Source organism: Delphinus delphis, chromosome 17 (assembly GCF_949987515.2).
Source record: "Delphinus delphis chromosome 17, mDelDel1.2, whole genome shotgun sequence".
NCBI lineage: Eukaryota > Metazoa > Chordata > Mammalia > Artiodactyla > Delphinidae > Delphinus > Delphinus delphis.
The window spans coordinates 44,117,615-44,134,114 of NC_082699.1; the positions used below are offsets into that span (position 1 = coordinate 44,117,615).

At 41.5% G+C, this 16,500-nt stretch overlaps 1 protein-coding gene across 10 annotated transcripts in view; it reads left to right on the plus strand.

Annotated features, from left to right (window-relative positions):
• VPS13B (vacuolar protein sorting 13 homolog B) overlaps window positions 1-16,500 on the plus strand; it is a 798,456-nt gene that overhangs the window by 754,821 nt on the left and 27,135 nt on the right. For all 10 annotated transcript variants that reach the window (XM_059994971.1, XM_059994970.1, XM_059994972.1 and 7 more), the window contains 2 exons: window positions 2,102-2,229; window positions 2,427-2,626. In XM_059994971.1, the coding sequence (XP_059850954.1) occupies window positions 2,102-2,229; window positions 2,427-2,626 (328 nt within the window). The remainder of the gene's footprint in view (window positions 1-2,101; window positions 2,230-2,426; window positions 2,627-16,500) is intronic.

The following is a 16,500-nucleotide window of genomic DNA, read 5'->3' on the forward strand; positions in this document are numbered from 1 at the left end:
GCACAGGGAACTATACTCACCGTTATGTAATAACCTATAAGGGAAAAGAATCTGAAAAGAATATATGTATATAACTGAATTGCTGTGCTGTACACCTGAAACTTACACAATATTGTAAATCAACCATACTTCAAAAAAAAATTTTTTTTAACATCTTTATTGGAGTATAATTGCTTTTCAATGGTGTGTTAGTTTCTGCTTTATAACAAAGTGAATCAGTTATACATATACATATGTTCCCATATCTCTTCCCTCTTGCGTCTCCCTCCCTCCCACCCTTCCTATCCCACCCCTCTAGGTGGTCACAAAGCACCGAGCTGATCTCCCTGTGCTATGCGGCTGCTTCCCACTAGCCATCTATTTTACATTTGGTAGTGTATATATGTCCATGCCACTCTCTCACTTCGTCCCAGCTTACCCTTCTCCCTCCCCATATCCTCAAGTCCATTCTCTAGTAAGTGTTATTTTGAGATAATCGTAGATTCACATACAGATACAGGAAATAATACAGAGAGGTCCCATGTATCCCTTACCCAGTTCCCCTATCTTGCAAAACTCAACTATAATATCACAACTGGGATATTGGCGTTGATACAATCAACATATAGAACATTTCCATCAATTAAGTGTGGTAAGTTTAATAAGGAAGTATTTTTGAAAGCAATGTGAACCTATGTATAGAAAACAAAACTTATTTGTAAAACTGAGAGACAAAATGTAAAATAAAACACTTAGAAATTAAGTTTAAAATTCTAAGATTTTATTAATTTAAATCTTCATCTGTACATATTAAGCTAGATATTACATTGGAAGTGCCGTATTTCAGTCTTGGCCCCAGCTCTTGGCTATCGGCAGAGCATTCTCTGTGGTTGGCTTGCCCAGCTCTTCCACAGGTAGGCTGGGAGAAGGACTTCGGTGCTAATGCAGAGACTGACGCTCAGAGAGTGTTCCATCTCCTCTCCTCCCCCCAGTCCAGCAGTGCACATGTCATGGTGTTAGTTAGTTATTAATATGATTTCCCCAAATACTAATCGACAGTTCACCTTGACATTTCAGACAAATATACAGGCTTTGGGAAGAACTCACACTGGCGAGCAGAATAGGTAATGAATGGGAAATTCTTCAGTGTGTCATTGACCCCTTATAATAAGTGGAAACTGAGGGCCACATTTGGCAAATATCTGATTTCTTTGATTAATTTCAACAATCGGCCCACAGAATTTAAGCTTCAGAGAGAATTTTTTTCCTGCTTTGTTATGAAATACTTTTTGGTAGTCTCTAGGTCTAAATTGGAGCCTTTCTCTCTGTCCATTGTAGAGGTCAGCCTACGGCCACACAGCAGTTTCTCTGAGGCCAAATAGTAAATACAACTTTGCTCTTCGTAGTCAAAATGGAGATCCTGTAAAGCACGATGATTGGCAAAAATTGACAACAAACATATTGAGCATACCTACCTTTAGAATTAAAAAAGAGCAAGTACCCAGATTCTCTAGTCGTCCTTCTAGAAGCACATCAACTCCTCCTTTGCCAAAATTTACCAAGCACTTTTGAGGAGGAAAAGCTAGCACAAGGATATCTGTAATTCTCTCCGAGTGGTAGGAGTTATGAGGGTTTCATTTTATTTATATTTTTAACCTAATTTTATTTTTTTAATTTTTATTTTATATTGGAGTATAGTTGATTAACAATGTTGTGTTAGTTTCAGGTGTACAGCAAAGTGATTCAGCTATACATATTCTTTTTCAAATTCTTTTCCCATTTAGGTTGTTACGGAATTGAGCAGTTCCCTGTGCTATACAGTAGGTCTTTGTTGGTTATCTGTTTTAAATATAGTAGTGTGTGTATGATCTTTCACATTTTTTTGAATATTTTATAACCAAAGTGTTTACTACTGTCAGAAAAAATTAGTAAACCTATCATTAGTGTTTGGCAGGTAATAGATAAGTGGATGCCCATCCATTCTCCGGAAAACATTTCCTCTGATGTATAAGAGAGAAGGTGTTATAGAGGTTCTGAATATTGCAGATCCAAATAAACATGTATCAGGAGAGAAAGCATGCATTTTTTTCTAAACCATTTCTATCCTTTGATTCTGTTCTAGGGCTATAGCACTGACATATCAAGAGCACTTTGGAGTGACTTATTTAACCCTCTCAGAAGACCCTAGTCCTCGAATAATTTTCCACAACAGATGTCCAGTAACAGTACTTATAAAGGAAAATACTAAAGGTATATGTTATAATGTTGAATTTAAATAATACAAAACCTATATTCTTTCTGGAGGTTTTTGACTTCGTAGTTACCTGTGACCCTCAAATAAAAGTGAGCTTCTCTGAGAAGTTTCTCTTGCCCCATTACGTTTAGTATCCCCAAGTCTTTTTCTTCAAGGCCTAAGTCTGCATATGCCTTTCTTTTTTCAATTTTAGATATTCCAAAGTGTGAGGTTTATTGCAGAAGAATTCCTCCTGAGTGCTCAATTCATCATGAGCTGTATCATCAGCTTTCCAGTTATCCAGACTGCAGGACCAGAGACTTACTCCCCAGCCTCCTTTTGAGAGTAGAATTGCTGGAGGAAACGACGAGTGAGTGGAGCGACGCCATCGACATCAACAGTCAGGGAACACAGGTCAGTGAGCCGCGAGGGTTCCTGCCAAAGCCCAAAGAAACAGTCCCTTTTTAAGGTTTTGGTGGTTGTCTGTTTCTAAACATAGTTTTCTAAATGCTGAATGTCTTGTCTCTGTGTGAGGGCACATGTGTATCCACTTTTACATCTTCAATGGGCTATAAATTCTCAAACCCAAGTATGTATCTCAAAGCGTACTTTGCAACTGTTTATGAGAGGGGAGCACCAGTTAAGCAAGCCCATCTTGGGTCTAAATCCAGGTCAAAAATGAAATAAAATTGTTAACCTTCTTTACATGGAAGGTAATCTAACTGTCCAGATCTTAGGACAATCATATTGTCAACCCTAGATTAATCACCTCTTTTGAAAATTTGCTAAGTGTAAAATATACATCTTAATCCTAGTAGTGCGTGAAACTTTGCAAATATAAGTACAGTTTTAAACACCTGAACAGTTCAGATGTCCTGATTTGTCTCTGTCTTACTCTGGATGTTAGTGATAATATTTTTCTTGAAAATGGCACAGGAACCTAGCATTTCCTTTCTGCTCTACTTAAAATTTGCCATTTTTCAGTACAATTCAGTGGCATTAAATACATTCACAATGTTGTAAAACCATAACCACTATCTATTTCCAGAAATGTTTTGTCATCCTGAACAGATACTCTAAACCCATAACTCCCCATTCTCCCCTCTGCCCAACTCCTGGTGATCTCTAATGTACTTTCTGTCTCTGAATCTGCCTACTCCAGGCATCTCATGTAAGTGGAATCATACAACATTTGTCCTTTTGTGTCTGGCTTATTTCACTTAGCATAATGTTTTCAAGGTTCATGCATGTTGTAGCAAGTGTCAGAACTTCATTCCTTTTTATGGCTGAATAATATTGTGCTGAACTTTTTAAAAGTCCTTTCACATATATTAGTGCATTTGATCTTCACAACAGGCTTATGAAGTAGGTCCTACTGTAATGGTTACAGCACACATATTAAAGTTATAAATGTATACAGTGATAATAATGTGTGCTTAATGTATGCTAAGTGCTTAATGTATGCTAGGCATTGTGCTAAGCACTTTACATTCATTCTTACTTAACCTTTGCAGCAGCCATACGAGACAGGGACTGTCACCTCCATGTTACAGAAGGGAAAACTGAGATCTCCAGAAGGAACATGGCCTAATTCCCATGTGTTACAAGGGAAGGGACTGGGATTTTATCCAGACCTGCCTGACTCCATAGCATGTGCTATGAATGCTACTTCCTTACCTGGAATTCCTTAACTGCCCTCTTCCCCAGTCCTGCTGGCACATCCTGTCTCATCTCTCAAGGGATTCTCTCCCTACACCCCTGTGAAGTCTCCTGCCCACCCCCATTTAATTGCATTCACTTCTGTAAATGATTTCCTACCAAGTCAAGATTCCTGGCAGTCAGACACCTGCCTTATTCATCCACAGCCTACAGCAGAATGCCTGCCAACACAATGAGATCTGAATACATATCATACAGATAAATGAATGACTGAATGAATGAAAGAGAAGGTGAGCTTACCAAGAGAGGTCTTATAAGGGAGGAGAAGAGGGTCCCAGGCCTAACCTTGGGAAACGCCAACATGTGAGTGTCATGCAGCAACAGACTGAGGAGGATCAGGAGAGTGGCTGGGCGAGAACCTGGGCAGAAACAGGAAAGCCCCTGAGAGAGAGAGTTTACAGGATGGCAGATGGTGGGAAGAGGGCAAGCAGGGTAGCCACTGGAAGTTACAGGTTTGGAGGGAGTGGAAGTGAGGGAGTGCAGGGACGGTGAGAAGTGTTCTTTCGAGAAACGTGGCCGTGAAGCAGATGAGATCAGTGGGGAGGAAGCCCTTTATATGCTGCAGGAAAGTAGTCAGTGGAGGAGACATGAAAACAGGAGCGAGGAATTGCCAGAGAGACAAGTCCAAAGCATGGGGAGTGTAATTCTACTTGAACAGAAGGGCCACGCCCTCTTCTCTGTTGGCAGAAACGAGTTGGGGATGGGCACAGGTGTAGGTAGAGGTCTCAGGAGGGATGGACTGGGAAATGGAGTGAAGTGATACCCACTGGCCTTAAGTTTATTATGAAGTGTGGAATGAAACATCTGCTGAGAGACAGAGGGAAACGGGTGGGGGCCTGGGGAGAGTGTAGCTGTGGAAACAGGTGAAGGACATGGCCGGGGACAGGTGCAAGAGGGGCCCCGCTCACCTGGGAGACCTGCATTTGTGGTTCCCCAAACTGCTGAGGGGTGTGATCTCCATCCGCAGTGCTCACGTGATGAACAGTGAAAATCCGCTGGGTCTGTGCAGCCTCAGAAGACGTTCCCCGTCTCAGTAATTTACAAAATAAGTATCACCAGCTTCTCAAGGGTCCCTGAACTCCCCTGCATCGGTTTGAAGATGTTTGAAACCTTGCTTATATATGTCTAGGGAATTCTTTACAATAGGCACTCTGCCTGCCAAACCTTATTTTGGGGATTCCTGTTCACTCTAAATTTCCTCAAACCTTTGTAGTCAGGGACACTTCAAAGCTGAGAGGAGGTACTGTTTCCAACACCCTTATCATCCCTGGTCCAAGGACCCAGCAAAGTCTCATGTTCCCATTAATCTTTGAGGAGCTGTGTGCCATATGTCCCGCAGACCACGGTTTACTTCCTATTCTGGAGGAAGATTTGTTTCAGGCCCTCACTGGCATCTCCTCAGTAACACATCAGGGCATATAAATCACTGGGGAGCTTGGGGAGCTGTGTCCTCTGATGAAAGGAAGCAGCCCTTCTGTAGGAGGGAGCTTGTCTTCAGGAGCCTTTCCTCAGCCCTGGGTCACAGGCACGTGATGTGAATTTCAAAGCTGACCTAAAAAAAGCAGAATTAAAAAAAAAAAAAAAAGCAGAATTAAAACACCATAAAATCTCCATTATGCCCCAAGGAAGAAGACTCCTTTAGCTTTTATCAGTCATAGAGATGCCTCTGCCTTGGTCATGTAAATAAGACCGTGTCATGTTGTATAATTTTGACATGGAATATGAGAAGGAATATGCAGACAGTAACTTTATGGTTACACAAAGAAGTATTCTTTGGATCAAGAGTTAACTAGAAGACCTGAGAGCGTGTCGGCCACAAAATCCTGATGGGGGTGGGTTTTCTGGGGCTGTGTCCCTGGCTCACACCTGGTTAGAAGACATCTCAGCCAGAGGCCCCGCAGTGGCAACTGGTGCTCTCTTATCCCTAATGACAGTGGGTGGGAGCCTGACTTCAGGGAGGAAAAATCTTCAGATTCTCAATAAGTAAGTGAACCTATGAAAAATAAGCTTATGTTGATAATTTTAAGTCATAATTTTGATCCTATCAGGGAAATACTTTAGAATCCTGTCACAGTGTATGGGATTTCAATTGCTCACAGTTCAAAACCTTATTTTCGTCAAAGTTAGGCAACCTTCTTTGGAAAAATTCAAAACAAATAAATGTACACAGAAAACATAGTAGTTACTTTTTTACTAATATAGACATTGAGAAACATTGCTTCAGTCGTTCAATCCGCAGGACTTCTTGAGATTAAATATGCGCCAGACATTATAACCTGGTGCTGGGACTACATAAAATACAGTGAACAAACATGGAACACAGCCCTTTCCCTCAAGGAGACCATGTGTGGAGGAGATAGATGATAAGCAAGTAATCCCATGGGTCGTTGTACTGTTGTGAACTCTGGTAACAGCTCTGCAGGAGAGGCGGGTACAGGTGTGCTGTTTATACGGCAGACTAATTTGAGAGGCCAAGGAGTGTGTCAGTGGGTAAGAGACCTGGCATCTATGCCTTAAAGGAGGAACAGGCATTAAGTATTAGACGAGAGAATGGGAGATTTTTCTTGGCAGAAAGAATAATGTGTTCAAAGCTTCGGTGCTCAGAGAGGGAACATCGGCCTTTCAGGGATCTAAATGCCAGTGTGGCCCTAGTGCCAGATGAAGGAAAAGGGGGTGAGAGAGGAGGCTAGTGAGGCAATCCAAGGCCAAACCTGGCAAGATGCTGTCGCTCCAATCAAGGATTTGGGGTTTTATCTTAAAAGCCACGGGAAGTGATTGAATTGTTTATGAAAAGCAATTTCTGAGCCAAAGAAGAACGAGCAGTTTGAACCCCAAAAGGCAGATTAAAATTATCTCTTTGCAGGTGAATTCTCTTCTACAAAGATACAGTAAATTCTCATGATCTTTGACTCTTTTTTTTTTTTAATTTATTTTATTTTTGGCTGTGTTGGGTCCTCGTTGCTGTGCGCGGGCTTTCTCTAGTTGTGGCGAGCAGGGGCTACTCTTCGTTGCGGTGCGTGGGCTTCTCATTGTGGTGGCTTCTCTTGTTGTGGAGCACGAACTCTAGGCGCGCGGGCTTCAGTAGTTGTGGCACATGGGCTCAGTAGTTGTGGCTCACGGGCTCTAGAGCACAGGCTCAGTAGTTGTGGCGCACGGGCTTAGTTGCTCCTCGGCATGTGGGATCTTCCGGGACCAGGGCTCGAACCCGTGACCCCTGCATTGGCAGGCGGGTTCTTAACCACTGCACCACCAGGGAAGTCCTCATGATCTTTGACTCTTAACAGAAGTGTTTAGTGGGGTCAGCATCATTGCTGTTTTCTTCTCCTATAAGCTCTGTACCATTTACAAAGTGCTTTCACATCCAGTCTCCGTTCTTTCATTCATTTATTCAACCAACTTTTACTGAGGACCTATCAAGGGCCAAACCCTTTTCCCTGAATAATGTATAATTCCCACCTTCAAGGCACCTGCATAGCTAAATAAATGCAGTCGAATGTAGTAAGCCCTAAGATAGAGGCTTTGATCACTGCAAAAACTCTAAGATAGTCGAGGCAGTAATTTTGATGTTTATGTTACTGATGAGAGGATTGAGGCTTAAAAAGTAATCCACTAGATGGTTTATAATTAAGCAGCATCAGGCTGGAACCTGGGTCTGCTCACATGTGGCCCAGTCTCGTTTTTCCTATACCAAGCTAAGAGCACTGTCTGTCCTTTGGAGTCCTGCCCTGGCTACAAACATTTCCACCTGAAAGTCGATGAAAGCACAGGTTAGAAGAGGTTTTCTAATGTCCCCTTTTACCTAGAGCAAGAGTCCCTTCCATGACATCCCACCCTAGAAGATTCCGAGTGTCATAGTCATGGCTTATTCCAGCAGTGACTATGAGAAAGTTTCTGCTTATATCAAGCTGAAAACTATCCCTCTGTAGGATCCATTCATCCATCCTTGTTTAACCTGCTGAGGCATCACAGAGTATTTACTTCCCCTTTAATAGAGCAACACTACAATCATTTGAAGGCAGCTTCAACATCTTCTCTAACCGTTCCCTTATCCAGGCCAAACGTTTCTGGTTCCTTGAATCATTCCTTCAGCAAGTGTGATTTCCAGACCCATCACCACAGTTACCCTGCCTGAACACACTAGTGTGTTATGTTCCCTTTTAAAAATCTGGCAGCCAGAATTATACATACTATTCCAAATGTGGTCTAACCAGCTATTACCTCCCTATGCTACATTAATAAATTAGAAGATTGAGTTAGCTTTTTATTAACGAGTTCAGACTGTTTGTTATTATTGAACTCGTGGTCAGCCACATCCCCCAGATCTTTATCATGTGACTTGCTGTACAGTTGACTTTTTTAACCCAACGACAGGACTTAACATTTACCCCCGGTAAATTAAATCTTGTTGCTATTGGCCTAATCCACTTGTTGAAATCACTTTAAAAAAATTGTGATGCTGTCATCCAGCATATTTAAGTATCCCTAGTAGCTTTATGTCATCTATAGATGTGGTGAGCATGCATTCTACATGGTCATCCAAGTCATTAATAAATATGTTGAACAGGACAAGTCCAAGGTCAACATGCTGCAGTGAGTCACCAGACACTTCCCTAATGCGTAGGTTCAATCAGCCACTAACACACCAAACTGTACTGTCATTTAGCCCTCATTTCTTAAATAAGAAAATGTGTCTAAAAGCACTTTTAAACTATACTGTATAAGATATTTTTTATCTTGCTTGCAAGAATATCGTGAGACACTTTGGTAAATGCCTTGATGAGCCAGAACTCAAATGTGTAATCAATCCATTTGGTGCAGATCAGACAGGGGTAACCCTGAGCACTAATGCTTAAAGGGCATGTAGTCATTTTCAGAGGTATCATTAGCATCCATCCCAAAATGTTTACATAGAGAAGAAGTTGTCGATCCAAGTGAGAATCTGCCTTATAAAATGTGTGGTGCAGATGTTTTGGCTTCTTGCTTACTTCAGTCGCCTCCCTCGCCCCCCATATCAGGGCCAGAAGAGATATCAGCAAGTTGACACCCAATTGTAACGTCTGCCAAGTGTCTTGGTTGAGAGTCTCCTATGTGTTTACAGTTTGTTCTGGTTGAGTCACCATTGCTTCCCAAGATCCTCGGGAGTAGGGATTTCCCTAAAATATTTTTCAGTAAGTATACAGAAGGAAGAATTACACCCAGAATATCTGTTATTTTCTTCTCATCCTTATCCAGTCATTCCTACCTTAGAAATTTCCCCCCCTTCTTTTCCCCTCTGGGAGATCTAATTCATCTCCGAGCTTCAGCTACCATCTGTGTCACCCAGTCACTCCCAGGTCCCTGTCTCAGACACCCACATCCCTCCCGATCTCCAGCTCTGCGTTTCTGGCCACCCACCAGACATCTCTGCCTGAAAGACCTGCAGTCACCTCAAACCAGCGTCATCATCTGAAACCAATGGGATCATTTTCCATCCCCTGAGCCAGCTTCTCCTAGCGTCTCTGCTTCAGTTAATATCACCACCATTTTTCCAGTATAAAAACCTTAAATAACATTGATATAAAGTTGTATTGAATGCCTGCTTTATGTCAAGCACTTTACACAAACATTGTCATTAGTCTGCATTGCATCTCTTACAGGTAGATGGTACCTGAAGATCAGAGAGGTTAACTTGCACAGGGCAAGTGGACCTGGGATTCAATCCCAGGACTGTCTAGCTTCCAAGCCTGTCTTTTTCTGCAGCATCCCAGTACCTTCCTTTCCCTCTCTTCCCCCATTCTTCCAGTAAGTCACGAAGTTCTGGCAGAAATTCCACAGAAGTGTCTCTGTATCTGCCCCTTCTCTCTGTGACCAGGGTCTACTTCAGGCCTTTTATTCATCACTTCTCTCCCAGATTTTAACAATAGCCCCTTAAAGGGTCTCTCTGTTGTCAGCCTTCCTATCCGCAAATCTGTCTCCACAGCTACCACCAGAGTGATTACTAAGACACAGAGTCCAGTGCAGAAAAGCCTCTTCAGTCCACTAGACTGCTTAAGACAAACCACTACCTGCAACCAAGCAGGCTACATCTTACTGCCTTATTCCCTCTGCAGGTTAGCGTTCAATCCCGTAGCATATGGGGAAATCTCTTCTTCCTTTCAAAGTCTAAATCTTGAAGTCTTCCATACTATGATTTTCCTTCCTAAGATATTCTTTTACAAACTATTTGATCTGGGGATATAAGTATATTTTTTCCTTCCCAAAATAGAGGGTGAATTGTTTTATAGATTTTTGCCAAAAGTCAGCAGAACAAATGCAATGCCTGATTACCATATCTTCAGATCTATTTGTGGAGGCTGAGACATCCCACAATCTGTCATAGACAAGCTGGAGACCCAGGAAAGCCATGGTGTAAATTCCAGTCCAATGGCAGGAGAAGATGAAATGAAATGTTCCAGCTCAAACAGTGAGGCAGGAAAAAAGGGGCAAATTCTTTCTTCCTCCACATTTTGTTCTATTCAGTGGATTGGATGATGCTCACCCACACTGGGGAGGGCAGTCTGCTGAATCCACTGATTCAAATGCTGATCTCCTCTGGAAACGCTCTCACCAACACATCCAGAAATCATGTTTTAATCTGGGCACCCGATGGCCAGAGTCAGGTTGACACAAAATTAACTATCAGAAAGGAAGTGCAAATGTGAGGTGGGAGCAAAATGAATCAGGTAAAAGAAAGACAACTGAAGAGGGATGAAGTCCAGCAAGTGTGCTGTGATGGGAATTGAGCCCAGTTATGGAGAGAATTAGTACAAATTGGAGGAGGGGGTGGCTTAAGGACTTTTAATAACAGGTATACCCGTTATGTAACTGAGCTGCAGTGCTGGATGCTTTATAACTGCCTCTTGATTATCCCTGGATTATTCCATATAGTCTATCAGGATAAAAAAGAGAGAAAGAATGGGAGAGAAAGGAAGAGAGGTAGACTTCCAAGAATACTTTCAGTTATTTCCTAGGCGTCACCTTGTAACTTAATTACTCAGTAAAATTAAACTGGGGTAATTTTTTAAAATATTGTTTGTTGGATAAAAATATAGTAAATAATCATTTTAATAAAGATAACTGAATATGTAGAAAGCACAAGTTACGTTACACTGTTCCTTATTTGTAATTGTAGTAAAAGATAATGTACTAACTGGGAGGCAGGACCTAGGCCTCAGTGGTTTTCCTATAGCCACAGTGTGTAAGAGAAAGTCTTACTGATCTAAGTGCTCTAACACAGACACAAATGACAGAACATGGAGTATTCCCCAAATGTTTTGTGGTTACTATATGTTGCCTATAGCCTTCCACACACATACCCATACTACCAATGTGAAGTGAAGAAAGTAAAAAATAACTAAATGACAGCATCGATCAGGACTGACTAGCTTATTCTGCAGTAATAAACAACTCAAAAAAAAAGAGAAAAATCCCCTTGGCTTTTTATAAAAAAAAATCAGTCTCTTAACTCATTCTTCCCCTCCCCACCCCAGAGCAGCTCTCCTCCCCAAGATTCTAACCAGTCACCACATCCCACTGGAAATCAGTACTTCTGAGTGATGCCCTCTTAGCCTGGATGTGGCTCCTTTTCATCTAGAGATGTATGAACTCATCGGCTCCCCTCTCCCCGCCAAAACACAGGACAGGATAACAGTAATAACTCCCGCAAGCTGGAAAGAGGGAGAATGAGACACATACACAGCCTCTCACCCACAACACATCTGAAATTTTTCTGAGCACATATTGTGTGGGGTTTTATTCCATGGAAACAAGGAATAGTCTTCAAGCCCTATCTCTGCTCATGGAAGAGCTCTTCTACCATTGTTCTTCCGGTCCCTGGATCTACCCTCAGAGATCCTCCTTGACCAACATCTGAAGTTGTATTGAGTCTCGAATAATCAATCACAGACTCCTTTAGTCTAGGTTCATGAGTTTATTAGGCAGCAGTAATTTCTCAGAAACTCAGTAGACTGCTTATCTGTTTGATTCCAGAGAATTCCATGTGCTAATAACCACATCCTTGGTCCTTTTAAAGACATATTTCTGTACTGTCTTGCTTCCTTACCTCTCTTTAGATTTAGGAGAGCTTCTGTGGCAAAGTTAAACTATTCATCAAAAATTTTTTTCTGAGTCACTTTAACAATTAAGAAGTTTTAACAGTGAGTTCTGATGGCTATACATAGCCCTAAGTCTGAGTATTAATCTGCCTTCATGTTCAAAGATCAAGTTTTATCTCTTACCGTTTGGGGTTAAAAGCATTACTGACTTTGCAAAGCCCTGAATTTCTGGAATCTCTTTATTCTCTTGAATTTCTATTTGCAAACTGGCCAGTTCTTTCCTGAGCTCATCGCTTCTTCATAGTGAAACACATTGCGAGACACAGCCAGCAGCAGCCAGCACTCACTACTTATGTTTTGTTTTCAGACCTCATCTTCTCGAGCTACAAATCTATTAGGTTTATAATCTACCTCCCAAGTAATCTCAGACAAGTCTTACTAAGTGTCTTGCCACTTTGTAACATGAATTCCCGTTCTTGTAGCTTTCAATATCAATTCCTACTGCCTACCATTAAAACAAGGACTCAGACTTTAGGTTTTTCTGGAACCCTATTTCTATTACCAATATCTCCATCCATTAGTACAGGCTACATTATGCTGCCTGTCACAGTCCTGTTTACTTCTTGCTCATGCTACATGCCAGGGTTTGTCATCAGGGGCTCTGTTCTACATGGGCACTCAGGGACCCGGGTTGACAGAGGCCCCATCATCTTCTGTCTGGCTTATTGTAGCACACCACCCCCAAACCTAGAGGCTTGCAACAACGGTGATTCAGAGGGTTTGGTTGGGTGATTTTTCTGCGTGAGCCTGGGATCACTCACGCAGCTGCATTCAGGTAGAGGGCTGGCTATGGATGAGTTCAGCTGGGAAGTCTGGGCAGCTCTCTTACCACGTGGTCTTTCCTCCATAGGGAGGCTAAACCAGGCTTTCTCACATGGTTGGCAAGAGGGCAAACCCCAAAAAGCAAGCCTTATCATGCTTCTTCTTGAAGGAAATGGACACAAAACTGTTGCCCTCATGAACTTATACAGAGACCATGATGGTTAACACCCTGAGAGGGAGAAACATTTTATACATCTCTGCCTCTGAACTTTTAGCTCTTATCTCATTATTTGTGTACTTGGCCTTTTCACCACCGAGGCTGGGAGCAACTTGAGGGCATGACTTCTTCTCAGTGCCTACCGCAGTGAGGAGCTCCTTTAGGCTCACCTTAAATATCCAATAATTGATTGAATGATTAAATGATCAAACCATTAGACCAAAACAAGAATTTATTTTAATTTCTGGGGGACCTGGCACTAATTCCTCTGGCACTTGGGTTCCCAGCTCTCTAATCCCTAGAGCTCACATTGTACAAAATGCTTGGTGTTGCAGGTTATTTCTCTACATGTGAAAGGAGACAAGAGTAGGCTACAAGAATTAAAGTCTGTGTTTCTTCCGTTCTAGTGATGAGTGAAAGGGACACCCAGCAATATTTCTGTCCAGGGTCCAGGTTTTTGGCTGGAAGGCGTACCTTAAAGGTTTAGGTTGATTTGCTTACTTTCAGAGTTCCCTGGGCAGTTAACAGAAACCATCAGCTTGCCTGAACCTTATCTTAGGAAGTACACGTATCCTCACTTCAAAACGCCTGCCGATTGCTTTGAGAATGAGCAGAGCAATAAGTACTTTCCTCTTCTGATCCCCTCCTTCCCTCCTTTGAGGGGTAGTAGTTCTGGTTTCTAACACTCTCTGCTAAAACCCTGGGGTATGCCCTGAAGTTATGGACAGTCCTTGAGAGGAAGGAATATACATGGGAGCACCGGACCTTAAAAAGGTTTGTGTCAAATGAATAATCCCATGTCTGTAAGCCTGGAAGAAAGCAGTTGACTTACTTTACATATCATACAAAATGATAGGTTTTTATAAATGTGACTGTCTGTCAAAGAATATCTGTTTGTTTTAGATTCGTGAGCTGAGCCATTTTTTAGGTTGGCTGCATTCCACCTTTTATCATAGTCAAGTTCAGTTTTTATCTTGGAACAAAAAAGGGCAAACTCAGGATACAGAGTCTTTTGAAACAGATATTTTTGCAAAACAGTCCATTTGGGAAATATATCCATAGAGAATACAAACTGACTCCACTCCTGCCCTCAAGAAGTTGAGAATCTGGTGATTGAGTCTATGGTATAAATCAGTGACTGTAATACAAGCAATAAGATTTGTGATCAAACAGAAGTATGGTTAAAGTGTTTTAGGAATGTAGGAGTAGGTATCAGTCTGAGGAAAGGAATGGAAAAATTAGAGAATACCTTCCTGGAATAAGGTGTCCTTACCCTATATGTGCAAAGATACACAGAATTTGGAAAGGATTTGCATGGGGGGACAGCGCGTTGTCCGCACAGAGGGTGCTGAGGGGCATTCAGGGACCTAACTAAGCTAGAGCAGTGGCCATAGAATGAAAAAGAAGCCTAGGGCAGGAGTCGGCAGAGCAGGAGATGAAAGTAGGGAGGAGGCAGAGGTGACCTCCAGGTGCCCTGGATGCTCAGGATTTCTGAAGGAGGAGCCGTTGTACAAGAAAAAGCCCAGTAACCTTGAAGTCACTTCCAAGGGTGAGAATCACAGACTCCTGTGGTTCTGTGTACACTCTTTCTGGTACTTCTTCATTTGGTAAAAATTAGAACACATTCATTACATGCCAGGCAGATACCTAGCTTTGTTCCTTCATCCAGGAATTTTCAGTCTTTCTTCTTTTATTTGCGGTTCTAACAATAATAAAGGGTCTAGACTTGGACTGAATTGATATTGCAAATCATCAGTATCAACATTCCCAAACACAAGGAGGTTCTTGCCCTTACCCTCAGGTAATGCTCGCAGTGAACATGATGTTCTCAGAGTTGTTTTTCAAATAGTTCTGATTTCAAATATTTATCCATTTAAGCAACGTTGGTATTTAATTCTGAAAGGACATCCGTTCTGCTGGCCTGGCACCTGGCTTCTGAGATAGAACTTTTTTTTTAAGTCTTAGTCCACCTTCTCATGGAAGAAAAATTAATTTTAACTCCAAGCAAATCAAGTTATCTGACATTCTTGTTACAAGTTATGTGAGGGACCTTGAGGGGACTATAGCATGTCTTGTTGTTGGGTTTTCGGGTATGTTTTTGTGTCCCCAGCGTAAAAGGGCATCATTATGGTAGTAAGTCAAAATTCAAGAGCCTGAAAGTTTTTTGCACATTGCATTTCAATTCCTGTGTTTTAGGGGTTTTTTTTCCCACAGAGATTCATACGCACACATAAAGGTGGCCCATGGCTGGGCTCCAGCCCATACAGAGTTATTTGTCAATTCCAGAGAAGCAGAGAATGAAGACACTCATGCCCTCTCATCCATCTTTTTTTTTTTTTTTCTATGAACCTTATAGCTGGATATTGAAAAATCTGGATTTGATTCTTTTTTTTTCATTTCAAGTCAGCTGAACAGCCTGTACACATGGATATAAAGAAATATAACCAGGAAGTGTTTGTGGTATTGAATCAGAACTTAAGACATTTGAAGCCTCTAAGAGTTTTATAGTGTCTGGCCTTACATTTAGGTCTTTAATCCATTTTGAGTTTATTTTTGTGTATGGTGTTTTAGGGAGTGTTCTAATTTCATTCTTTCACATGTAGCTGTCCAGTTTTCCCAGCACCCTTATTGAACAGGCTGTCTTTCCTCCATTGTATATTCTTGCCTCCATTGTCATAGATTAGGTGACCATAGGTGCATGGGTTTATCTCTGGGCTTTCTATCCTGTTCCATTGATCTATATTTCTGTTTTTGTGCCAGTACCATACTGACTTGATTACTGTAGATTTGTAGTATAGTCTGAAGTCAGGGAGCCTGATTCCTCCAGCTCCGTTTTTCTTTCTCAAGATTGCTTTGGCTATTAGGGGTCTTTTGTGTTTCCATACAAATTGTAAAATTTTTTGTTCTGTTTCTGTGAAAAAATGCCATTGGTAGCTTGATACAGATTGCATAAACATAGGCAGAACACTCTTTGACATAAATCGCAGCAAGATCTTTTTTGACCCTCCTAGAATAATGAAAATAAAAATAAAAGTAAGCAAATGGGACATAATGAAACTTAAAAGCTTTTGCACAGCAAAGGAAACCATAAACATGACGAAAAGACAGCCCTCAGAATGGGAGAAAATATTTGCAAACGAAGCAACTGACAAAGGATTAATCTCCAAAATTTACAAGCAGCTCAATATCAAAACAACAAACAAAACAATCAAAAACTGGGCAGAAGACCTAAATAGACTTCTCCAAAGAGGACATACAGATGGCCAAGAAGCACATGAAAAGATGTGCAAAATCACTAATTATTAGAGAAATGCAAATCAAAACTACCATGAGGTGTCACCTCACACCAAAGTGACCATCATCAAAAAATCTACAAACAGTAAATGCTGGAGAGGGTGTGGAGAAAAGGGAACCCTCTTGCACTTTTAGTGGGAATGTAGATTTTGATACAACCACTG